Source organism: Marmota flaviventris, chromosome 13 (genome assembly GCF_047511675.1).
Source record: "Marmota flaviventris isolate mMarFla1 chromosome 13, mMarFla1.hap1, whole genome shotgun sequence".
Classification (NCBI taxonomy): Eukaryota; Metazoa; Chordata; class Mammalia; order Rodentia; family Sciuridae; genus Marmota; species Marmota flaviventris.
This window is the reverse complement of record NC_092510.1, coordinates 78966159-78992944: the sequence shown is the minus strand read 5'-3', so window position 1 is coordinate 78992944 and position 26786 is coordinate 78966159. Positions and strand designations below refer to the sequence as shown.

Here is a 26786-nt window from a genome sequence, read left to right as displayed (position 1 = left end):
AGAGGGCCCTTGCCATACAAATAAATCAACAACTAAGCAAGAGTTGTTGGACTTGCTCAAAGAGGAGGGAAAGCTAAAGAAAGACACAAAGAGACCTTTTTGGGGTAAGAGATGTGGCAAGTGGGAACAAGTCATGGGAGATCCTTATTTTTCTTCTTGGAAGTCCCATAACTAAAAGAGGGCATCCAGAAAAAAAACGTATAACCAAGGTCAGTGAATTCATATTTTCTGCCCAGGAGGTGAGAGTAATCCACTTAACTAATCCAAAACAAAAATGGAAATTAGATTTAGCATTTAAAAAAGCTGCATTTTTAAATTTTAATTCTATTTCCAGGGTGAACACTGGAGTAGAGAAGGGAGTTTTCAAAGTGGCTGACCTGCTTGCAGTGGGCTGATCTGTTCCAGCATCTACGTGAGTATGGAGGCACAGTGCAATGAGTTTGAAGGAGTCATGTGATCAAGGGCGCTAGTCACCCCCCTGTAATAAACCCAACCACATCTGTTGCACATCAGTCTTCCAGAAGCAACTTGCGAGGACATTAATTAGAAGAAACCCCCATACTTTATGACAAATAGGAGTCTAAAAAATGATAAATCTACCAAACAAAGTACGGGGGAAAGTTCTAATTTGTGTCAGTACCCCAGAGAACTAAATGCCATTCTAAATGGCCCACACGGGAATGCTACTGCTTACCATTTAACAGAATGCAGGTCCATTCCCTCAACCATTCCCAAACTTCAACTACTGTTACCACTTCTGAAATAATCTCTATCTTTTCAACTCAAGAGCAGGAGTTATAAGAGTCAGACTGGCTGGGATTAAAATTTCAATGATTACTTGTAAGCCATATGAACTTGGGCAAGCTACTTACTTTCTGCAGGTCTCACTTTTCTTTCATTTTTCACTCTTATTTTTATTTTTTGTTACCAGGGATTGAACTCAGAGGAACTTAACCACTAAGCCACACCCCCAGCCCTATTTTGTATTTTATTTAGAGATAGGGTCTCACTGAGTTGCAAAGTGCCTTGCTTTTTGCTGAGGCTGGCTTTGAACTCAGGATCCTCCTACCTCAGCCTCCCAAGCCATTGGGATTACAGGTGTGCACCACCACACCCAGCCTGCAGGTCTCATTTTTCTTACCCATAAAATGGAGATAATAATAGGAACATCCCTCGTGTAAAGAGAGATTTTGAGAATGTAAAAAGGTAATACTAGAATTTGCTTATATAGTGAGGGACGATTATCAGTTATGGCTACTTTACTCATACCCAACTCTTCCTTTTACCAGTAGTAAAACTTGTAAAGTGTTCATTCCTGGCATTGAGACTCCAAATCTGGTCTCTATTCAAACATTCACACTTTATCTTCCACTAGTCCTTTACATATAACCTAAGAACCAGTCAAACTGAAACCCGCCCCTACCCCAGCTGGGCCCAGGGAGCCACCATCCTCCTTGGCTTGGCCACTCATCTGTCCTCCACACTTAACCTCCTTTCCCAACTATCCCAGTACTAGCTTCCTAACTTCAAGACTCGACTCGAGTATCCCACACCCCATAAAACCTTCCTGATGCTTCCAAAGTGGATATAACACTTTCCTTTGTTGAACTTCGTGGCATTTAATGTTATTTCTCTAAAGAAATGGACCTGAATTTGCCAAGCCCTTTCTTTGTTTGTTTTATAACCCAACCCTTAAATCACAGACCCTGTCCTGTTTATTTATGTGCCCCCAAGGTTCAGGGGCTAGTGTGTGTGTGGGGGTCTTCCTTGTTCACAAGTATTTGCTGGGGTTCCACTATGTGCCGGACAACCTGCCAGGTGCTATTCAGTAAATACTTGTGAACTGAAGGGAGTGGGGATCTAATGGCAAAGATCAGATATGAGGCCCTGTATAATAATAAAAGGTTTGTGACCTATCCTAACCTCGGCAGAAACACTGCTTCCCCCTATTTTCAGCAACCACCGAGTAGCACTTTATCTTTTTAAAGAAGCAAACATCCCATCACTTAATTTCAATGTTTACAAAAATAAAGAGCACCCACTATCAGTTACCCTCCTCCAAGAATATGAATATGCACGATTGAACATTTACCTCTCTGCTATATAACAAAAGTTTGCTTTTCAAAACTTACTTCCCACCACTCTATGAAGCATTACACGCTTACCCCAAATTTATACTTCAAAAGGTCTCTTTTAAAATCACAAGCAGTGATTGGTTCTTTGGTCACATGGTTTAATAGTCCTCATTCTCCCTCTTTGGCAATTCAGCTTTCCAAATGGAACTCTGTTTCCTTAAATGACGGCTAAGCTGTGGCTGAATATTTGGCAAATCCGTAAACTCATCCACCCCCTATTTTTTAAAATGCCTGCGTTTGCCAAATCCAATGCCATACGAGCATTCCTGTTCTTAGTGCCATTTTACAGTTGAGAAGCCTAAGGCTCAGGCAGCATGAAGGCAGGTAGGTAAACCAGGCTGAGTGGGGCCTTCTGGCTCATCCTGGTTTCTCCTACTGTAGCTTTAGCTGCCTCCGACTACAAAATCTTCTCCCAGGAACCACTAAGGACCACCCAATAGTACTTACTTGTGCCTGAAGGCAGAGACAAAGGAGCAATACTGGCAGCTGTACTTGTCCTCGCGGGTAAACATGGCCAGGGCCAGATGGCTCCTCTCATGAGAACGCAGCCCCTGCATGGACATCAGGACTCTGTCACATTGACTGCAATGGTATCCCCCCGGCCGGGTTTCATCCTCCAACATTCCATCAAGCAAGCAGTGTCCACCATCCACCCGGCCCACCAGGGCGCCACTGGCATCTTTGGCTGCTTCCAATCCATCCAGGAACAAGTGGGAAGGGTCGTCAGCCTCCTGCTAAGAGAACCACACACACACACATGCCCCACCAACAAAATAAATATCCATCGTCATTGCCCCCAGCTTTCCTCTGCTCCCTTCATCTCCCAAGCTCATCGGCATTTGCGGTTAAAGGTTCCTCCCCTGCCTCTCTGGCTCCCCCTGGAGGGAGGGCAAGCCTGACTGACGTTCTTCATGCCATGGTGGATTTAAGGCAACATATCCAGACAACGGTCGCCACTGCCTGGGAAATGTGAGAGGCGTTATCCCAGTCTGAAGACAGTTCACTTGATTGCCCATCTTTAAAAGAAAATTTCAACTATTTGCTCATCTAGACCGACATAAAATTTGGTTAGGGTTATAGTTCAGAGAAAAGGAAAGCAAGATGAGAAACAACAGAGCGGTCTGACCATCAAGGAGCCTTGGGCCATTATTTGATGTGAGGCAAAGCAAAAGACCCTGCTCTCTGCCTCCCACCCGCAGACAGTGACTTCACCCTCACCCCTTATCTGCAGGTGGCTGCATAATTCATCCCAAGAGTTAAGGAGCAGCCTGGTTTTAAGTCACCCATTTTTCGAGGTAGTTCGTTGGATCTGATTTTCTCTTGCATTGATTCCAGGAAACAATCCTGGGGCACGCTGCAGTGGTATGTAGAGGAAGCCACCTGCCGCTGTCCCTGGGTTGCCATTGTTCTGTCCAAAGACAGAAGGCTTCAGTCTTCAATGAAGTAGAAGCTTTACCTTTGTGCTAAATTGGCAAAAACAGGATGCAAGATCAAGAAGGGCAGATGACACAAATACATTCATGTATCCAGAGAGAAAGGGCAGAGACCTGAGTTTACTTCCGTGTTCAAAAATGCCATGTGCACAGCAACAGTGTTCTGCAAAGCAGGGATGGAGGTGTGGAATAGAAACTGTGGTTGCTCTTTGGATTATGATGTTCAAAACAGGTGGCCTCATGAAAGTCAGGGGAGGCGGGAGGACACTTGGCAGCACATGGGGAGAAGGGATGAAACAGATAAGCCAGGTCAAAGGGCTCTGAGGGTCAAGTACAACTCCAAGGCTTTTGGCTTTGGGTTTAATTAATACCCTTCACATTCCCCCAAGGACCCAAGATAAGAAGCAAAGGACAGGGTCTCCTGGGCTTTCTGAATCCTCCTCCAGAAGAGAATAGTAAGATTCGGGCAGCAGGAGGAACAGATGATGGAAACAGAACCCACTTGATTCCTCGTAAGAGCTCAGGCCGCTTCGAAGAGCAAGAATCTAATGGCACTAACACAGAACTGAAGGACGACCCACAGCCTCCTGTACCGAGAATCCAGGACCTTCTGTGTCCACAAACTATCCACACGGGAGGAAACCAGATCAAAACTCGACCTTTCCCCCAACAGAAAGATGATGAAGGTCCAACCTGCAAAGAAATCAAAGCAAGCCAAACCGAGGGGAGCACCACTCCCGGGAGTGCCCGCGCTCTGAGATGCTCTTTCCCGAGCTGCTTTAAGTAATGGGTTAATAGGTACCTCGAGCCGCTCACACGCAAGAACACGCATCCAGAACTTTCCATTCTCACCTTCACGGCGGCGGACACGGCCGGGACATTGCCATACTGGACGTGCTTCCGCAGGTGATTGCAGATGGCTCGGAGCGTTGGGTGCACTTCCACACAGAATTTACATTTGTAGCCCACCACTTTCCTCTCCTTGATCTTTGGCACCTCTTCTAAGTGGCCAAAAGGCTGGTAAAATACAGTGGTAGCCATCAGTACTCCAAGCCCTCCCTCAATGGCAGGCATTTATTCTTGTAGTTTACTGGCATATTTTTATTTTAAAGCAGATTAGCAGGTTAAACACCAAGGGAGACACAGGCGAGTATTTTTATATAACAACTTCTTTCAGTCATGGCACACTGCCTACTAGACACAGTCTCTGGAACCCAAATATGTTACGGCTTGTGAGTGGAGAAGATTTCTGTGCAGGAAGCTCATCGTCACTGCCACTAAGTTATCTGGTTTTCAAACCAGTTTCAACTACGCAGGTGAAGCGTTGCACAGCTGCGCCATGAATGAACGTCTTGATTTTTTTTTTTTTTTTTTAAATCTACTCCTTGAGGTGTTAGGTGGCTGGAGCAAACACTGAAGACCAAGACATGGCTGAGAAGTGCTAATGGTACCAAGAGACAGCCCACCACGGCCTTAGGAAAGAGCGAGCACTGTTGTATAACTAGGCTTCAGATTAGGCTACTTGGCAGAAAAGACATACACAGAAACCACCCCAAACCTCCCCTGGGGAGCCATGGGAGGAGTCAGAGGGAGAAAGGGAGGGGGACAGGACCGTGGAGAGGGGTGAGCATAGAACAGGGGATATCAAGCTCGAAATGTTTAATTGACTTATTGAGCTCTCTGGCAAGCTAAGTCACTAGGAAGCCTGCAGCAGCTTGGCTGGCAACGAAGAAGTAGTGCATGTGAGCACCAGTGATGAGAGGCCTCCTGGGGGAAGGGGAATCAAAACATATCCTTACCCTCTCTTGTTTGAAATCTGCAAAAGCACCATCTGCATATTTCTGCTTGCTCAAAAGCTGTTTCCTCCTCTCCTGACGTTTGGCACGCTTCTGGAATTCCTCGTTGTGAATGTTCAAGTGTGAGGTCAGCTCGGCTGTGCTTTGCAACTTGCTATCACAGTGCTTGCACTGGTAGGTGGAGCTCTGCAAGCGGGGGCCGTTGCCTAGGATGACGAAGTCCCTCTTCAGGTCCCGGCTGTGGTGGTCAGTGTAATGCATGCACAGCAGCTCCGCGGTGCTGAAGGACAGCTTGAAGCACTTGATGCAGCGGAACGGGAGCCACTCGATCTCCTGGGCTTCGCCCTCCACCTCAGCTTTCTCAAAGCTGCCTCTCTCCTCCTCTTCCATCACCGTGGGCTTCTCGTGTTCATCCGCGTAGACGGCCGTGAAGTAGCCCCCCAACTTGCTGGCGTGCTGCTTCTTTGGGAACACCCCCGGGTGGCGCTTCATGTAATGGGACACGATGCCCTTCTTGCTGAACGACTGGAAGGAGCACAAGGAGCACTTTTTCTTCTCCACTGCCCTCCGGAGTTCCTCGCTCAGCTGAGGGGAGTCGTCCTTGGGCGGGGACGGGATGATCACCTTGTTGGGCTTGTCGCTGATGGTCCGGGAGGCTGCCAGGCAGTGGGTGTAATACGCATCGATGTCGTGGCGCTTCTGGTAATGGGCCGCCAGCCCTTTGCGGATGGGGTTGGTGTAGGCACACAGGGCACACTTGAAGAGGTTGTTCTTGCCCTCCGGCTGGGCGCGGACATTGTTGTGCTTGATGCGGTAGTGCCTGGCGATCCCCTTCCTCGTCGAGCAGAAGTACTTGCAGAGCTGGCACCGGAACACAGTGTGGGAGACCAGGTGCGAGGTAGAGAAGTGAGACGTGGACACGGGCTCCTCTCCCACCTCCTCCTCGGTGATGGAGACTTGGGAGGGGCTCACTTCAGTGGTTATCTCAGGCTCTAGGGAGACTGGCAGCTTCGGGGGGGATGGGGAAAAGACATCGAATTCGGGCTGGTTGTGGTACTTCTCGTAATGGATTTTGAGTTTCTCCAAAGTGCCGTGCGTGTACGGACAGAGTTTGCACCGGTAGGCACCGTACCCTTGCTTGAAAATCCTGCTCGTCTCCTCCATGTCGTTCTGGGTTATGTCCGCAGACTGCTCCACGTCGTGCACAAAGTCCTCCGCGGTCACCTTGATGGCCGGATGTCGCTTCTGGTAGTGAGTCAGGACACCGTGGATGCGAGTGTTGATGTAGGGACAATGCCTGCATTTGTAGACGGCACCTGGGTTGATGTCGATGTCCTGGGCGAAGTCAGCAGCCTTCACCTTCATGCCGGGGTGCTTCTTCCCATAATGGGTGAGGAGGCCGTGCAAGTTGTTATACTCCGACTGGCACACCGTGCACTGGTAGGGGGTGGAGGAGATGGCAGGGTTGGCTGAAGCAAGATGCATGCTTTTCTCTGGGGAAAGTCTTGCATCCTCTGGGCATTCGGCTTCCTGCTCGGGGAGCGGGGTGGGCATGCTGTTTTCACAATTCACAGGGCCTGCCAGCTCTTCCGGCCCAAGGATGGGCTTCTCCACGGTGTCTTTCTCCTTGATGATATCTAGCAGTACCGACTCATCGCCATTCATGGCCCAGGGGTGGAATGCTTGGTAATGATTGGTGATGTCCCAGATGGAGATGGCTTCAAAAACACAGTCCCTGCATCTGTATGTTTTGGCTTCAGCTGGCATGGTGAGAGAGGATGGGGATGGATCTGGCCCTGCCCAGAGTTTGGTAGCCATGTAAGTATAATCCACATAGTGCTCTGGATGCCTCCTTTGGTAATGCAGGAGCAAACCATTGGGCTCTGTGTGGGAATAGATGCACCACTCACAGTGGTAGCCAGCTTCTATCAAGCCATCCAGAAACGCCCATCGCATGATGGACGTGACCGTGGCCTTCAGGGCAGGGTGGTCTTTCTTGATATGCTTCCTCAGTGCATAGAAGTAGGGCGAGGTATATGAGCACTGCCTACATTTGAGCGCTCGGAGTTTAGTTTTGTCCCGCTCCATGCCAGAGGAGGGGAGAAGCATACAGCTAGCAGGTTTCTTCTGGTTTCGGTCGCAGAGGCTTCGGATGGTTGCCGTGTGCTGCCGGATCACATCTGCATTGGCCTTGAAGTCTCGGTGCTTCTTCTGATAATGAATGAGTACACCTTTGACCGTCCGGTTCCCATAATCACAGTGCTGGCAAAAGAACATCTCATTCTCCACAGGAGGGCCATCTCTCTCAGAGCTGCTTCGGTTCAGCGGTTGCATGGGGGCAGGAGGCCGAGGGGAGCCTTGGGGCCCTTCGGGCCCTCTCATCATTGCAGCTGTGGGAGGAGCCTGCCTGATATATTTGGCAGTAACCTTTATTTCTGGGTGTCTTTTCTGGTAGTGAACAAGCACTCCCACAACTGACCGATTGCTGTAGGAACAGTGTTTGCAGTAGTAAAGCTCAGTACTGAGGTCTGGTGGCGGGGGTGGTGGGGGGGGTGGGGAACCCATGTTGGACATTTTGGGAGACATTGGAGCACCCACCTCAAATGACAACTGAGCAAGGGCAGAGCCCCTGTCCACAGACACCATGCGCATGGTTTTCTGGATCCTAAAGTAGGAAGCCTTTTCTTCAGGGTGTTTCTTCTGATAATGGACCAAGACAGAATGCATGTTGGGGCTTGCGAATGAGCAAACGTCACAATCGTAAACGACCACGGTGTTGACCGAAGGGTCCTTCTGATTTTCACATTCTGGAGTAAACGTCTTCGAAGGAGTATTCTTACCAAACGCAGCAGGCATACCACCACCACGAGCCACGGGAGTGGACGTCGCCAGGTTCTTGGGAGCCGAGTTCAGAATCTCCCTCAGGGTCTGGGATTCGGTATTCAGACCTTCCTGCTGCTCCACGACATAGCTGGAAAAGATCATCGCGTTGTTGATCTTCACGGTGGGATGCATTCTTTGGTAATGGGGCATCAGGCTTCTAACATTGGGGCTCGTGTAGGAACAAAACCGACACCGGTAGATCAGATCCGAATGGTCAAAGTTGAGTACATTCATGGCTTCTGGGTGGTGCTCACCATAATGCTGCTGGAGATCTTCGAAGTTGGTGTAATCGATGTAGCACTCCAGGCACCTGTACACTGCACTGTGATCATTAGGGTCCAAGATGTACCTAAAGCTGAATTTAATATAGGGGTGCATTCGTTGGTAGTGGGTGCTAACACTCCGGGCCGATTTGTTGTTAAAGTCACAGTGTTTGCAATAGTAAAGTCTTCCCGAGTCACCAAAGTCTGTATTTTCATTGTTGTGCTCAGTTCCATAGATAGGAGTTTGGGTGTTCAGCAGAGCTGCGTTGGAAACCTGATGATCTTTCATGTTTGTTGAGGAACCGTAATAATCCTCTTCGTCCTCAGAAAGGGTGAGCTCAATCTCAGCCCCGTTGGTAGCGTTATAGTCGTGGGTGATGCTGCGGAAACTGGGCTCCTTCTGGGGCTCACTGGCATCTCGGGCCCAAATCTGCTGGGCTGAAAAGGAAGTGGGAACCTCCATGAGCGGTTCTGTGGGCTCCTCTTCCCTGTCCAGCTCCACCTCTATCTCCACTTCGTTGTCTTCCTCTTCCTCCTCGTCGTCCTCCACATTGATCACGGCATCTTCCTGCTGTTTGGTTTGGTTAATCTTGCTCTGCAAGTTGCTTGCTATCTCGTCGATCCTAGTTCTCTTCTTCACGGGCGATAAATCAAGAGGAAAGTCATTAGCGAGCTTCCTAGAGGCCTTAGCTACAAAATTGTTCTTGGAGGACAACCCAAGAATTGAGGTCTGACTTTTCTTCACAGTGCTGCTGGAAGAGGGGTGGCTGTCGGTCTCGTTTTCCAGTGGTAGGCTTGAGGGCTGCCCCTCAAATTTTGGCAAGTTGTCACAGAACGAATGTTTGTGCTGCTGATGGACTCTTAGCCCTTTCAGGGTGGTGGTGGAGTAATTGCACATGGTGCATTTGTAGGGGTGCAGGGGCGGGGCTTGTGTGGGAGGTGGTGGCGGCTGCGTGGGTGGCGGCTGTGGCTGGGGTGGCACCTGATGTGGCGGCTGGAGCTGCGGTGGCTGTGGCTGCTGGAGTGGCTGTGACGGTGGCGGTGGCGGTGGCGGTGGCGGTGGTGGCTGGGGAGGCTGTTGCTGCTGCAAGGGATCCAACATGGCTCCCGACTTCCTACCATTGATGCTGGGGCTCTCGTAGGACACCACGCCTTCATTCAGTGAGGAGGAAATGCTTTCGCTCTGGGAGTTCATAGCATCCCAATCTGACACAGTACCCGTGTGACACTGTTTATGAGCCCCAAGTTTTAATGAGCTCTTGCAAGTAAACGGACATTCGTCACATTTGTAGACAGCTGTCTTTCCAGATAAGTGGATGTTTTCTATGTGACGGGAGATGCTACGTCGATGCATGGTAAGGAAAGGACAAAAGGGGCACTGGAACCTATTCATGAATCTTCTAAACGGAATCCCCTTGGTCTCCAATAATTTGTTGCCATCAGAGCCCATCAGCTGCTCTGCAGACAGGCCTGATGTCTGGTGATCCATAGCATTTAAGCCATTCTCACTGTCTATTTCATTTAACTCTTCATCAGAACTAGAGTCATTTAGCATGCTGTTAGTTTCCAGGTCAGCAGAAGAATTGGTCATGTCAGTCATTCCATAACGGGATCTCTCTGCCAAGTTAACAAGGCCAGAATTATGAGGTGACTTCGGCTTCATCTGAGGGTAAGACATGGGCGAAAACTTGGAAGCTGAAGAATTGGGTCTCATGATGGAGTTGCCGATGGAGCCCCTGTAGTTGGAGACGTTGGTGTTGGGTATCTCCCGGCTTGCAGCATTCATGGACAGATAAGTGGAGTTGGATGGGGGACTGGGGGCATTCTTGTTCTGCACTTCAGGAAGATTAGTCCCTTCTTGTTGCTGTCTGAGGCTGGAAAGGATCTTGACCATGCTGCGGTGCTTCTTCATCATGTGGTCACACCAGCGTTCTCGGCGAGGTGTCTGGTAGCTGCACCACTCACAACAGAAGTTGCCGCGAGACTTGGTCAAAGGCTTCACCATGGATTCTAAGATGCTACGCTCCACAACCTCTGCTGGCAGTTCCTTGCAGGGGTCCTGCAGGGACACAGGAGGAACCACGGGGTCTGGCAAGGGGACGGGAGCAGGTGGAGGAGCTGTGCTCTCCTTCAGGTTGTTTTTGTGGTACATCTTCTGATGCTTAATTATTCTTGCCCTCCTTGGTGACTTATATGTGCAAAACTGGCAAGAGAAGACCTTTCCAAATCCCTCGTGCATCATGATATTATAATTTAAGGATCCTGGGACGGGAGGTCCTGCTGAACTCCCTTCAGCTTGAGCCCCATGGACCTTCCTAGTGTGTTCTATGAGGAGGGTTTTTGACCTGAAGTAGCGTACGCAGAACTTGCATTGAAAAAACTTATTTGTTGGTTTGGGATTAGGGGCAATATGCTGACCATAATATCCTGGACTGTGGCCATAGTAACTTCCGGTCCCCAATGCAGTTGCATTTTGACCTAGAGAGAATGAACATATAAGCAAAGTGAGAAAAGAGAATTAAGAAATTCAATCATGCAAATCAGTATCATTTCAATTATTCTTCATTAATAAGCATCACATTTGGAAGGCCTTGTGCCTCAAGATGCTTTCATGAAGAGATTTCACAGAGCACTAATGAACAGACATGCATGGCCCCTTCTCCCCGATGAAGATGCAGTGAACGGCTCTAGTTACCACTCTCTCTTCATCTCCAGAAATGAGCCACAGAGCTAGAAAAGTACCAATTTCATAAACTACAATATTTATTCTAGAACTTTTGTTCTCAAAACTAAAGAGTAGGAGACAGGAGGAAGCTAGAAGGACAAAAACCTAGGTCCCTCTAGGAGAGAAAAATGATGCACAAGCCAACAGCAATGGCCCGCAAAGAGCAAGAAACTCCATAGAAGCCACACATATCCAGAACTGTGGCTGCAGGCTAAAAATAAATGAAAGCAATTAGAATACACCAGATATGCTGAGTTTAGTATAGAGTTACCTGATAAATCCTCGGCAATCGTAAACTCATCCTTTATAGAAGAAAACTCCACCTCCGTCTGATTACTGGCATTCATGGACCCGGATCGTGGCTCATCATCATTGTCCTCAGCAACATCAGTTGGCTGCAGAAATGCTGTGTGGACATCCTGAATGTGTGCCTTGAGATCTTCATAAGATGGGGCTCTGAAATCACAGCCATCACACTGAAGCACCTCCATGATCCGGGTCTACTCTCTCACATTAGGAACCTGCAGAGAAGTCAGAAGAAAGCATTGTAAGGAATGCACCAATCCCGTACCTCAAGCCGAGGGGGCCACACGGCTGTTCATGGAGAAAATTCCAATATCATCAGTACATTGTTCTTATTCAGCTTTGCCAGCCGGAACCCTTGCCAAAGACAGGCAATCAGACATAATAGAGACGGATGTCCTTGACTTCATAACTTCAAAGAAGAAAAGAAAACCCAGATAAACGTTTTTGGGGGTTTGATAGATCTTCAAATGTCATTTGTCAAGGAAACCCTTAATACTTCACAAGTTTTAGCAGTTTCCGAGTTTCTCCACTAAATTCAAATTTCTTGGTCACTTAATATTGACTGGTTCTGCCTCAGACTGATTTTTCTTTTGGAACTAGAGTCTTCTTAGAAGTACCAGAGGCTGTCCACACGGGAGAAAGGGCAAATCTCAATCTCCACGAGCCGTTTTAATGTTATTACATGGGTGTTTTATCACAAAACGGTGGAACAGTACTGAAATCTTGGGAGTGGTGGATTCTATTCTCATTTGTACTATTTTAATATCCTCACTGATATTGGGGCCCACCTGTTTGCCAAACAGTTTTGTTTTTTTGTCCTCGTCCATGAGTTAAACGGTTATTTGCTCTTTTGCCACCTACCAATTAAAACCTGACGGCTACTCCAATCTAATTAGGTCATAAAATATTTCTCATGGGGTTTTCAAACAACCGGCTTTAGATGACAATCCAGTTTCTAGTTTAAAGTTGCACCTTGGCAACTCGATGGACACTAAGACAAGAGAAGCTTGCAGTTTTGAAGAAGGGCTTCCTAAGTCCTGATTTTGTCTTTTTCCTCATCTCTGCTTTACAAATGTGAAGTGCATACTTGGATGTAAAAGCTGTGAACCTGGTATGGAATAAAGCAAAACCTGCCTAGCCACCTTCTCTGCTAGTTACCATACGACTGAAGTGTACAGAAAGTTTCATACTAACTCAATGGAGAGTCCCACCCTCAAGAAGTCAAAAATGTATTACAAAGGTGTCATCTTTCCTATCCATATCCTACCTCGAGATAGCCAGTTATCATCTTAATGAGTTACTTCATTAAGCTCACAAACTCTACTGAGTCATTGTAATCTAGAACCAGATGTCCAAGAACTAAAGCTGTAGTCAAATCTATTTTACGATGCAATTTTTTTTCTGTTACTTTTCTTATAAAAGATAAATGATTTCTGCAGGAGGAACAAAGTCCAGTAATAATATGTCAATGTAGTACAAGGAGCCGTCGCATGAGGATTTTCTCTGAAAGAATGCTCCTCCTGATAGCCTGCTAAAATAACTTCTGGCAAGTCCAGCTCTGGACACACTGAGCTTGCAGAGTGAGACGCAGATATTTACCTCCTCTTCTTTCACCCAGCCATTTATCCTTTTTCAATAAACATTGAACTGTGCACCAGAGTCTTTTCAGCTAACTAAGTCTCAATATTCCAGATCCACAAGCTTTTATGTCTAAGCACCAACCCAAATTGTGTGGAAGAGGTTGCTATCAGCTCTGGATCAAATTACAGCAGTCAGAGGCCCCACCCCACTTCTCCTTTGCACAGTCCATTAGACCTGAAAACAAATTTTTCCATGGTGCGGACGACTCCTGCATTTAGAACACTTCACAGAAAAAAGCAGATCATCCAGTGCGCACTCCCCATCCCCCCGGCTTAGTCCTTTCATCTCAGCCAAACAAGCCACAGCTCTGCTGAATGTGTTTATCACACTTTCAAGAGATAGGAGCTCCTGCGTCACTGGAGCTCTAAGACTCACTAAGCTGCCCTAGTCCTCTGAGCTTTAGAAGCAGCCATTTTAGCTCAGAGCTTCTCCTCCTCCGTGCACAACATGGCTTCTGGATCCTGCTAGGCTGACAATCACCAGTGAATGCTACAAGGGCAGGCTGGGCTCCTCCTCTGCTCTTCTCTTCCCAACAAAGAATTAACTGTTTTCATTTCTTTCCGAAAAGCAGCACCTTTCTCCTCCTCAAATGTCATTCACCAAGATCTCCAAAGGTTCTTTTATTCCATGATTGATATGCTGGCTTGTGAGTCCTAGCTGAGCACGGGCTAGAACAGGACGACCCAGGACCAGACCCTCTTCTACAGCAGGGTCTGGGGGGTACCCTGGGGGGGGACCTCCACAACGCCTTGGCTTCTTGGGAGTCGTCCTTCCACGCACAGAAGACATACCATCCAATGGGGCTTGCCAGATTCCAAAGTCTAATGACCTTTGTTAATCACCAGCCAGTCTGTCTGCATCAGCAGACCCTGCCAACAGACACACCCTTCAACACAAAGGCTGTAGCTATTCCTTTTAAAAGAGGTTCTCTGAAAGCTCCATTGTGTAGCGGAGAGGAAAACAAAATCTCTTCCCTTCAAAACTTCAAGCCTTTAGAAATAATGCAACAAAAGGCTTTCTGCTGTGTGTCTTTTGGAAAGTTTGAGCCCGCTTTGCACAACATCAACAAAAATGACGGCTCCACACAAGGAAAGCACCGCACCTACAGCATTAAGTCATCCACCCGGAGATGGAATTCATCTCTCTTGGTGCAGCTCTCTTAATATCTTGGTGTCTTCTGAAGCTGTTATCAAGGATGCTAACCTCACTGGCTACAAACACAAACCAACAGTCTCCTTGTTCTGCTACAAAGGAGATTAAAGGGTAATGAGATCAGAAAAAAAGGGCCACTGATTTGGAAAAAGAAGAGATGATGAAAGTGATTTTCTAATGGGTTCTAGCTTTAATGTTGTTGCAGTCCCGACCTCAAAAATAGCTCAGAGCCTTAGAAGAGGTTAATCTCCAGGCTGCTGAGAGAACTGGCGGCAGGTAGAGCCGAATGGCCTTCAATTTGATGTCTGCACCAAGACGGAAATGAGGATGCAGCCTACTTTGAAAGCCTCTTTGCCTTTGTGTACACTTTTCTCCTGAAGATGCTGACAGAAGAAGCAAACAGAAATTGCTGGCATGGCCCAAACAATCAAAGAAACAGAAACTTGATATGTTTATGAGACGGTAGATGTACACTCGAGCAAAAGGCAAGAGTAGGAGAAGAAATGAGGAACGAAGGACAGACAAAGAAAACTGGACCTGGGGATGACCTGCCCATCTATCAACCAGCATATGGGTTTTTTTTTTTTTTTTGCAGCAGCAGATGGTGATCTTCTAGAAAAAAGATGAGATGTGAAGCCCTGTGCATGTGACTATTCCATCAACTCAGAAGAGTGGCGACCCCTAAGGGGCTAACCTAAGAGGCTACAGAATTATTATTCCAACTTAAAAGCCTTGACCTCAAATCCACCTACTTCACTTTATAACACTGCTATTATGAGATTAGCAATATTTTTTTCTCACCAAATCAGAAAAATCAAAAGCAGAAAAGGAAGCTTTCTGAACTAAAGGAAAAGAAACACTATTTGGAAGGTCATGAGATCAATCTACAAATCCAACAAGCACCCCCCTCTACCTCCGACTCCCAATGCAAGACCTCCAGGCCCCTGAAGGTCAAACAGGTTTCCTTTAGGAGCATCCATCTTTAAACACCACCCCTGCTGGATGCCTGCAAAGTGAATCCAGATTCATTCTCCAACAGCCAACACCTAGTGTGACTGGTCCTCCTGACATGAAAACCCTAGACAATCCTGATTATTTGTTGTTCTTCAAACTTCTTATTTTTGGTGGCTGGTTTGTTTGGTTTCTACTTATGGTTTGCAAATTTCAAAATGTGGAGTTTTGATGGGAAACTCCAGAATCAGTCATCCATTTTGACAAACACTTGAAGACATTAGAGAGCCTCCAAGAGATCCCCATTAAAGATGTGGGATGTAAACACTAAAATGGGGACAGGGACATGATGGACAAAGGCTGATCTTTCTTGGTCTCAAGAACACCCATTGGTACCAGCTGTCCGCCCACCATCTATGCTCAGAATTCCAGAGGTGCATATGCCTCCATTTTTCACCTGGGAAGAAAAAGCAGACTACTGCAGCCTGATCCTGTGTCCTTCCAACTCACTGCTCAGATGTAACTGGAGAGGGGAGGCGTCCTTGACGTTTCCCAGCCTTCTGGCAAGCCTGCCACCATCCAGCCTTGTCCAGGTCAGCTTGGCAAGCACTGCTCTCTCTTTGAGCTTGATGGCCAAGAGCAGAACCTGGTCCTCAAGTCAAAACCCCAAATGTCTCCAGGAAGCGACCAAATTAAAATGCACAGTCCTTGCCTGGATCTAACCTGTTCTCTGACTGAAGGCCTGCAGACCAGAAATAAAGCCGAGAAGCCCACAGCCATGTGATCCAGTGGCAACTAATTATAACCTTCAAAGCCTTTGAGAAATGGATCCAGATACACCATAAGGTGCTCTTCCTCTGGCCACTCCAGAAACCTACTTTCATTTACAAGACACTGAGCTCCCCAGTTCTCCTCAGTCTAACCAAGGGCTTTAGTTAGCACCTGTTGTTTGCCCTTTTCTGACTTTCCTTTCCTGTGAATGGAAATACTAATTACCCGGGGACAGGTGACAGTACGCATACATGTTGGAACAGAAACAAAAATACAGAAAAATCAGGAGCCTAAAGACCATTCTTAAAAATGTATTTACAGACCAAAAGCTGTTGTTACGATGAGGTCAGTTGTGGGGTATATTGGGAGGCTAATATTTCTAATTGTAAGCCCCAGGACCAAAGGATTAAAAGATGGGGGACAAACACTAATTAACAAACTTGGGAATGTTGGGGTGCTATTCTTTGCAACAAGGATTGTTCTAGAACACCATTAATCATTTTTTCTTGTCACGGCCAAAGTGAAGTTCTGACAATTTAAAAACCATTTAAAGTGTCTTTGTAAACAGCACTAGACTGAGAAGCTGAGATAAAATCTCAGGAACAGTAGTTAGAAAATCAAATCCACAAATGCCAATATAGAAAATCTAAGTAAGTAAGTAGGTAGGTAGGTAGGTAGGTAGATAGATAGTCAAGAAAACTATCTATTTAACTCAGATATGGGCCTGTGTACTACAAATTTAACAAGAACTAGCGCGAATCAGTCCTTTTCTGAATAAGTTCAAATGACATGTACTCTCCCCATGTTATAGTTTAAGAAAAAAATAAACTAACAAAGAACTTTCAACAGCAAGCTACCTTCATCGATCCCACAGCATTTGGTATGACTATAGATCCTGGCTCACCATGTGGTGTCTTCAAATGTCCTATCAAATGTTTATACTGTTTGCTACATGATCTAAGCAGTTCTGTGTACACTTGGCAATTCACCACACTAATGAAAGGTTTAACATATCAGGGAGGATAAATAATTAAGGAATTCAGAAGGGAGACACAGCTGTTCTTCAAAACCAAATTTTCAGAAGAGAAAGGATTAATTTGCAATCACATATGTAACCCCCAATATGAGACCGAATTTAAATAGTAGCAGGGAAATACCATGAGACCAAGTCCTGCCAATGTGAGTGGCCTCTGTTGTATATGGCTGGCCTGGTCCATCTGTGGGAACTTGTACACCAGCACAAAGTCCGAAGCAGGCAATTTGCAGATTAATAACCCAGTCACCTTCTAGGTAAGGGTGCTAGTCTTGAGGTTATCTCTTAGGTTAGGTTTGCTCTCCTAAAGAAAAGTTTTCAAGTATTACAGAGCACGCTGGAGTAATATTTCATAGCAGATACCTTGGGGATCATCATTAAAATGAGATGAGCATCTAGGGATATAATCCAAGTGGCTAGAAAATGTCAGATATGCAAGGAAGAAGTGATTCTGGCTAAGTGACCTGTTATGAAAGCAGGTAGTGAGAGTCTAATACAGAAAGAGATACTACAGACCTTCTGGAGAATTCCTGCATTCCTTTGCAATGATATAAGGCTAATTGAGGCCAACAGGCCAGTAGGCAGTCTGCCAGCTCTCCCGTCCTTAGAAAAGGAAGCGTGTGATTTGAGCAAAGAGATAAAAGGAGAGAAGGGACAAGAAAAGAAAGGGAGGAAGCAGGGTGGTATCTCGGTGGCTTCAGACCTCATTGTCTATAAAGGGGAACCTGCAGTTCACCAGATAACTCTGATTCTGAGAAGTGTCGGGACGACGTTCTCAAGATGTGGGTTAGACAGAACGAAGACTCCTCTCCCACAGCAAAATTCTCAAAACGCAACCATGACAAATGAAGAGTCCAGCTCATGATGTTCTTTCAAATAATGGGAAATCAGTCGGTGTGGAATGAATAAATGAGAAACGATAAGTCCAGAGGAATTCTCTGAAATGCCATGAGTTCACCAGAAAGTTCCTTGGAAACTTTGAAGCCACTCTTGCCCGAGCATCCAGAGCCAGGGATAACTGACTTCTCTCCTTCGGAGCCAAACCTCACCCCAGCGACAGAGACAGAAAATCATGGTGTTCCTTTATAGACTCTTCAGAATGCTGGCTGGGTTTCTACAGGCACTTTCCACACTACAAGGACTCTCATTATAAAAATTGTAAAATTAAAGGGAAGTTGCAGATATGCTGCTGGGTCTTCATTACAGAACTGATTAAGACGCACAGTAAGCAGAAGCTGCAGAAAGAGGCCTCCTCCACCTCAACAGAGGCCAGCACTGCACTGGCTCTCTCCCTGCAGGCCCTCAGCCTCACCCAACTCAGGTGGTGGACGCACCTTCCTGGCTAAAACCACTCCTGGCCCATAAGTTCCAGCCACACCCATCACGCCTCCATTCTACAGGGGATTCAGAAAACTTTTCAACAACTTACCTTGCTCTCTAGGAGTAGCTGAAGAAAACCGTTGGACAGCTGCTGACTTAAGCGGGTGTGAGAAAGTTTTGCCAAAGGAACTTCTCTTATTTGGGGGAAAGCCCACAAAAATCCCAGTCTAATCTCTTGGGAGACTTGCTCACTCATGGATTGTTCGCAAAAATTCAGACAAGTCCATTTAGAGCAACATGGACAGAGCAGAAGGACATGATGTTAAGTGAGATAAGTCAGGCATAGAAAGATAAATACCATGTGTTTAAACTTATATGTGGAAGCTGAAGCTGATCTCAAAGAAAACAGAATAGCAGTAATTATAGCCCGGGAAGAGTGTGGAGTGGGAAGGATGCAGGGAGGGTGGCTAATGGGTATAGGGTTGAAACTGGACAGGGGGAATAACATTATTACTATTATTATTATTATTATTATTATTACTACTACTACTACTAGTACTACTATTACTATTATTATTTTGGGGGTGGTGGGGATTGAAACCAGCACCTTGTACGTGATAGACAAGCTGAGACCAGCCACTAGGAGGAATGATTTATAATACTATACAGTGCAGTGGGATTACTGTGGGTGACATGTAATTGAATATTTCCAAATAGTTATAGGGAAGATTTTAAATGTTGCTAACACAAAGAAATAGAGTGCTGGATACGCCATGACTCCGATATGATCACCACACATTATCTACAGGCATTGAAATGCCACACAGTACTCCATAAATATGCATAGTAACTGGGAGCCAATTAAAAATATACTACGTTAGCACAAAATTTTTAATTGAAAAAAAAAAAAAATTCCGACAAGTCACTTCCTTTAGATGAGAATGACCAGAGTCTGCAGGTAAAAAGGGTGAGCCCTTCCAGTCAAATTCCTTATATCAGACAATGTTGATTACCTAAGCCTGGCACCTGGGGTGGGGGGGGGGGGCTTCCTGTCTCTTTCCAAATCGTGGCTCTTCATCTCATCACCATGTCAGGATGAAAGTCCTAAGCAGCCTGCTTTCCAGAAAGGCAAACGGTGGCTAGGTCTACATAGACCACAAACACATTCAAGTCCTCCTACAATAGGAGATTGATTGTATTTCCCCTCCTCTTAGCCTCTACCTGTAGCAGAAGCCATTGGAAAGCCGTCCTTTCTGCTTATCAAACTAACCAACTGGCTTATTCAGATTCAACTGGCTTATTCAGATTATTCCATTGGTGTTCCCACCCTTGCTTCAATAAATTAATAGACTCTGACAGTATAGGCCTGGCAGATACCCAAGAATTAGGATTTTGAAAAAAGAACAGCTAAGAAAATTTTTTTTCTTACAGTCGCCAATCTACTTTCACCATGTAAAAGTTTATTCTTAAAAGAAAAAAAGCTTAGACACTTATCTGTCAACACGACTGCAGACTTCATCACCATGTGAAAACACTAGTGTTCAGGTACTTGGCCAAGCCCCACATCCCATAAATCCTTAATGAAGAAATCCCACTCTAGGGGCTGAGGATGTAGTTCAAGGGTAGAACACTTGCCTAGCATATGTGAGGCCCTGGGACCAATCCCCAGCAGCGGGTGGGGCAGGAAAAAAACACCCACTTTCATCCAAGCAGATTAGGAGTTTCAGCTTGTTCACTCCTGGGCTGTTCAAAAAAAGCCATGCAGAAATGCCTATCCAGCCAATTAAAGAATTTGTTCTCAGGTCACTGAAACCAAAAAGTGACAGTAGGTGTGATGTCTCTGCCTGCCATCTTTACCTTGAGCGATTCTTTTGAGGCCCTCACTTTGATCATTTTGCTAAATGAAGAGATTAGACCAGGGTGTTCAACCTTTTTGTATAAGGGACCGTTATACAAGTTTCCTTCTCATATTTTAAGACTTTTTTTCTTATTAAATTCATTCCCTTACTTTTTATGATTATTCAGAGACATACAAATGCCAATCTCCATGTGCTACCTTCAAAATTCAAGACGAGGCTCTAAAGGTCTATCTTTCAAGGGGGTTCCCCTGACAACTCCCTCTCACATTTGCCACCATTTCTCTGGTGAATGTGAGCCCCCTTCCCACAATGACACCCACAGTTCCTCTCTACCATATTAGGACACTTTGTTTCCTTCCTGTTGACATGGCACTTGTTTTTCTGTAGTCTGTCCCTCCCACTGGAACACAATACCCCAAGAGTGGGTTGTCTGTCTGACTTGTTCACATTACTATCTACAGACCTAGGGACAGAATACTCAGTGTACCCAATAGGTACTCTGCAAATATGAGTTGAATGAATGAAGGAGTGAATAAAAAAAATGAGTCAGAGCTTCTGAATGATAAGATTCTAACTGACCACAACAAGAAAAAGACTGGTAATGAGAAATGAATTCTTCTACTAATCCTATATTATCAAAGTAGTGATCAGGGAAATTTTCCATCGCCCCCAACACAGGGATATCTGACAATATCTGCTGATAGTTTTAGTTATCACAGTTGGAAGGGTATTGCCAGCATCTAGTTGGTAGAAGCTAGGGACACTGCTAGGATGCACAGGGCAGCTCTCCTAAGAAAGAATTCTTTTATCCAAAATGTCAATGGTGCTGAGACTGGACACCCTCTCACAAGTGATCCCTACGTATTTTCAGTCTCTGCATCTAATCCACCTCATTTTATAAGCACTTCCTGGGGTCCCGGCTGGTCAGTTTCGGGCCCAGGAAATCGATACCTTTTCTCCCAGCTCTAAGATTTACAACTCTATGGCTCTAATTGATCTTAGCAGCCAAATGATAATCATGAGTTTTTCTATTTTCCTGGTTTTGGAATTTTGCCAAAAATTTTCCAAGGAGAATCCAAGATTAAGGGATATGACTATTTGGAGTATCCTTCTTTAGTGGAAAGGCCCTTGTGCCATTGACAATCCTGTGGGCTTTGGGAGTAAAGTCCAATGTCATTAAAAATGGTCCAGTTCTACACTTAGCAAGTGGCCTCCAACTAAAAATTTCTGCAAAAAACACAATGCATATTTTCTTCTCTCCAATGTGTAAAATTATCTTCTTTCAAAGTGATGGGCCCCTAGGCTACTCAAAATCACTCTTCAGAGAACGAGTAATGTGTAGTTCTTTGCTCTTATATCCCCAGAGCCCAGCACAGGTCTGGCCCTAATGAGATATGTGGTATGAATGACTACCTATATGCATGCCTGCTTCCTGGAGAAATTGACCAGTGGAATCAACTCATACAAATGTTTAGGAACGTGAGCAATTCCAGAAAGCCTCTAATAGATGAGAAAAATGAACACTTAGTGTTACACAACTCCCAACTCAGGAAGCCACACCACAGTGATTAGCTGACTACCAGGATACCAGAAAGTCCCCACCTGTGCTTGATATTTAAGTGGCCACCTTCCTCTTCCTCCTCATCCCTCTACACTGGTCCAGTCCACCCACAAATGTATCATAATACGAAGCAGCCCCAGCTGATATGACACCTGGGACATCACCTGTGTCTCCATTTGAGACCATCTGGTCACCTTTCCTCCCAAAATCCTTTTAATTTTTGTTTGCAAAGTATTCTGGAAGGAGGAGGAACAATTCTCCCCCTACATATCAAAACTGTAAAAACATTTTCAGTAGCAGGCAGTGTAACACATTCAGGTAGGAGTTTTCTCTCCTTAGTATCCCTGGAAAACATCGAAACAATATATTACTTGTGCTCTCCTTAAGTCAAAGAGAAGAGCCTACTCTAAAAGTTAATCACCCATAAGGCCATAATGTTCACTGGAGAGGAGATCTTAAAGACCAGATAGTCCAAGCTGGTCCAACATCTTCATTTTTAAAACAGTGAAACTGAGGTCTCAAGAAAAGTAACCTGCCTATCCTTCTGGAACATTCTCTGGTGACGAATTCCCTAAACTGAGAAAGGAATCCAGCAGTACGGAGATTCCCTAAGTATTATTCAGATTGCCAGCAACTATTCACGTATTCTCCATATATTCTCAGTAACAAGCATCTTTCTTCACTGGGGAGGCAGATTCCAGAATAATCCCCCCCCCCCCCCAGTTTCTCCTCTGCCCTGAATTCACACTCAGGAGATCAACTGAAAAGGTGCAAAATACATTGTCTGCAGTCTGACTGTTCAAAGAGCTTCTTAGGTATGCAAGCCGTGCGTTCATACTTTGGAAACACATTTGGAAGACTGAAAGTTGCTGACAAAGGTATGCAAAGAAAAACAAGAGCTATAACACTGAATTATCTTTCTTCAGAATCCAACCTGATGGAATGAGAACAAGGTTATGGAGTAGCTTTACGCCTGCCAAATCTACCCCATGAGAAACATTGTCTTGTTTCTTATGGAAAATGTGCACTGCCAACGAATCAGTGAAGAGACTGGCCGAACAAGCCTTAAGGGTAACTGAAAATATCAGGGTCAGTTCCACGTAAAACAGGGGTAGGGAAAGAGCAGTCGGTCCCACGGAGGCCTGGCAAGAAAGCCAACCTCCCTGTGGCACATCTACAAGGGGCTCAGACCAATGATACCAGAACCTTGCTGATAGCAAATTTCAATTCAAACTATACACTGCCATCAAACCAATTGCAACTTAGAATATTTTTCTTTATTGACTCACACTACTCTATTCTTTATTTACCTGTCTTGATTCCTAGTGTTTTTTTTATACCCATCTGGTAGACATAAAAAAAAAAAAACTGATAAAAAATATCAGAACATCTGAGATCAACTTATTAAATACTTTCATACAGGTCTCTTACAAAAGTTGACCATCGTTCTAGTGAGAAGATACTGCGATTGGCACATTTGTTCACGTTCTTCCTCCATGTACAATGTTTACTGACATTCTGCACGTCTAACTTACCCCCATGCATGAAGGCAGAGGTTCTCAAAGTCTGTTCCCTGGTTGAATAGCATCTGCCTTATCCAAGAATTTGGGAAGAAGGCAAATTCTCAGGTTCCCCCCCAGGCTTGAATCAGAAACTCCAGAGGTGAGGCCAAGGATCTGTTCTAACACACCCTCACAGCAAATCCAATGCTCACAGATGTTTTATACCCAAGCTTGAGTTTTTCTTCCAGTATGAAACAGACCACCAGCTACCAGGGCATCCCCTCTCCACTGCTCAGGAGCCCTATGTCAAATGTTGTTGATTGAATGAGCAAAATAATAGCTAGGCAGTCCTTGAAGAGCATGTTTTAGTCAGCTTTTTTTTGCTGATGTGACTAAAGGACCCAACCAGCACCAATTATAGAGGAGGCTAGGTTTATTTGAGGGCTCATGGTTTCAGAGGTCTTAGTCTATAGAAAGCTGGCTCCATTCCTTGGGGCTCAAGGTGAGGCAGAACAACATGGCAGAAGAGTGTGGCAGAGGGAACCAGCTCACATGGTGATCAGAAAGCAGAGAGTGACTCCACTCACCAGATACAAATATATACCCAAAGCCACACCCCATTTCCCACCTCTTCCAGCCACACCCTACCACTTCAGTTACCACCCAGTTAATTCTTATCAGGGGTTAAGACTCTTATAACCCAATCATTTCTCCTCAGAACCTTCTTGCATTGTCTCGCACATGAGATTTGGGGGGACACATTCAAATCACAATAGAGCATCATAACAGAACTAATGTTTGGAAATATTTAACTTCTTATTCAGCAATTAATGGAAAAATACTAAGTTGCAGATCCATCATCAGAAGCAAGTAAGAATACACTCAAAAAAGACAATCACTGTCCTTAAAAGAACAAATGTCAGGGCCCAACCAATGCTGATATCAATTATACAAGTAAATGTTGGCAAGGATGTGGAGGAAAAGGCACACTCGTACATGGCTGGTAGGACTGCAAATTGGTGCGACCACTCTGGAAAACAGTATGGAGACTCCTCAGAAAACTTGGAATGGAACCACCACTTGGCCCAGCTATCCCACTCCTCAGTTTATACCCAAAGGATTTAAAATCAGCATATTACAGTGAGGCAGCCACATCAATGTTTACAGCAGCTCAATTCACAATAGCCAAACTATGGAACTAACCTAGATGCCCTTAAACAGATTAGTGGAAAAAGAAAATGTGGTGTATATATACAGGATGGAATATTACTCAGCCTTAAAGAGGAATGAAATTATGACATTTGCATAAATGGATGAAGCTGGAGAATATCATGCTAAGTGAAATTAGCCAATCCCCCAAAAACAAAGTTGAATATTTTCTCTGATATGCAGATGCTAATCCACAATAGAGGGTGGGGGCTAGGGAAAAATAGAGGTACTCTGAATTAGTCAGCGAGGAGTGGAGGGAGGGGAGGGGATATGGGAATAGGAAAGATAGTAGAATGAATTGGACATTATTACCCTATATGTATATATGATTATAGGACCAGTGTGATTCTACAACAGTACAACCAAAAGAATGAGAAGTTATACTCCATTTATGTATGATGTGTCAAAATGCATTCTACTGTCATGTATAACTAATTAAAACAAATTATTTTTTAAAAAATCAAAAAACAAAAGAATATTCAGTCATGAGATGAGTATATAAACTCTACAGTATAACTTTGAAAAAAAAAAACAACAACAACAACTTCATAATGGTCATGGCATGGTGTCCTTGAGAGTTCTAAAGTAGGATATGGCCATCTACAGAGGAAAGAATTAGAAAATTTCATCCAGAAGATGCTAAGAGGTGGTTAAATCCTCAGGATCCTGGAATGTTCCACGTCAAGAAGATTTTGTGATAAATAAAATCTTATTACAAAACACTTCTGGTCATCTGATTGCTGCACTAAAGCTAAGATGCAGAGTTAAACACAGAGTGAAGACCAACAACTGAATACACAAAGGTGTTTGAAAATCCCTCAAAAGCAGCGAATATGCTTTAAGTTAACGAAGAACTTCCAGAAAAGAATGATGGCTAATTGTCTCAAACTGTAAGCAAAGGCTTGGCTGAAGGAAAGAAGAGAAAAATAGGAAGAAAAAAGAGAGAGAAAAAAAAAAAAGGTTGCCCCCCCCCCCCCTGCCAACCAACAGGATTCAATGGTCCTCAAACCAAACACAGAACTTAAAATCATATTCACAGAGTTCAGAGATAAAATTCACCACATCCCACCCAGGAACACAAGACGAGCCACTGAGACTCAAACTCAGGTTTCAGAGTGAGAACAGAGTGGCCTAGAGGAGCAGATGTCCAGAGAGAATCACCTTCATTATCAGGGGGCTGAGAGAAAGTTCCAACTGTTCTATCCCAAAGACAAGATGGGAAGAAAGACACTCGGGGAAAGACATGGAAAAGACCAGGGAGCCATCAATTTTGAAAGAACAGGACACAGAAAGAGATTATATACAACAATTAACCGAGATGCTGTGGAAGAAGAGATCAAAGATGAGATGATTAGACATCAGCATCAGATGAAAGGGGAGCAGGCAGTGGAAGAAAGAACTGATGACAAAAATAGTATCACTGTAGAACTAATAAATAGATTAAAGTTATGAGAGGCACAATCCACAAACCAAGAAAACAAAGTTGATGATGTGGAAAACAGTCTTCAAAAACTGCACAGAATGCAGAGGGAAACGGACAAGAAGATGAAAGCAGGTAGAGAAGATGACAGATGAGGTCTGAAGGCAGAGATCCAGCACACAGATAAAAGTCTTCTCGATGTAGACAGCAAGGCAAAACAAAGCAAAACAAAATAGGCTCAAATCCATGGTAGCAAATATCTGAAAGGCTGGTGTAGCTGACGTCCCGCGGAGAAGTAATACAGAATCCTCAAAATGGAAACATCTTGGTGAAGTTACAGGATTTCAAGGGAAAACCCTGGACTCAATTAACATTAAGGCATTTAAAAATCATTCAATCACAGGGGGAAGTTAGGTGGCCTCCGAGTTTTTCACAGAAAACAGTGAAGCGGTATCTACACAGGGCTGAGAAAGAGAGGACAAGACCCAAGAACTCAGTCCCCAACTAAATTCCCAACCACGCATAAAAGTAAGAAAAGAGCAGTTTCCAACTGGCACAGTCAAGGAATGCAGCTCCTAAGTAACTTTCTTCAAATCTACTCATTGGTGCATGACAGATCCAACCTAGAAGGCTCAAACTCATGAGCACAGACAGAATTTTCAGGGAAGCAAACGCACCTTGTGTACCAAAACCACTTACCCTCGGAACTAAGATCGAATAATTCATATTACTTGCCAAACAAAATTATAACCCTGAGTGTAATAATTTCAATAATAAATTCATAGTCATCATAAAAGTCTATAGAATTGGGAAAAAATTGTCCAGC

General features: G+C 45.0%; 1 protein-coding gene across 3 annotated transcripts in view; it reads right to left on the bottom strand.

Annotated features, from left to right (window-relative positions):
- Nucleotides 1–26786, bottom strand: part of Znf462 (zinc finger protein 462) — a 142008-nt gene that overhangs the window by 66748 nt on the left and 48474 nt on the right. For 2 of the 3 annotated variants that reach the window (XM_071600819.1, XM_071600820.1), the window contains 4 exons: nucleotides 11507–11756; nucleotides 5368–10988; nucleotides 4421–4585; nucleotides 2583–2686 (listed from right to left, as the gene is read on the bottom strand). In XM_071600819.1, coding sequence (XP_071456920.1) covers nucleotides 2583–2686; nucleotides 4421–4585; nucleotides 5368–10988; nucleotides 11507–11726 — 6110 coding nt within the window. In that variant the 5' untranslated portion in view covers nucleotides 11727–11756. The remainder of the gene's footprint in view (nucleotides 1–2582; nucleotides 2687–4420; nucleotides 4586–5367; nucleotides 10989–11506; nucleotides 11757–26786) is intronic. The other variant, XM_071600821.1, reaches the window with a different exon arrangement.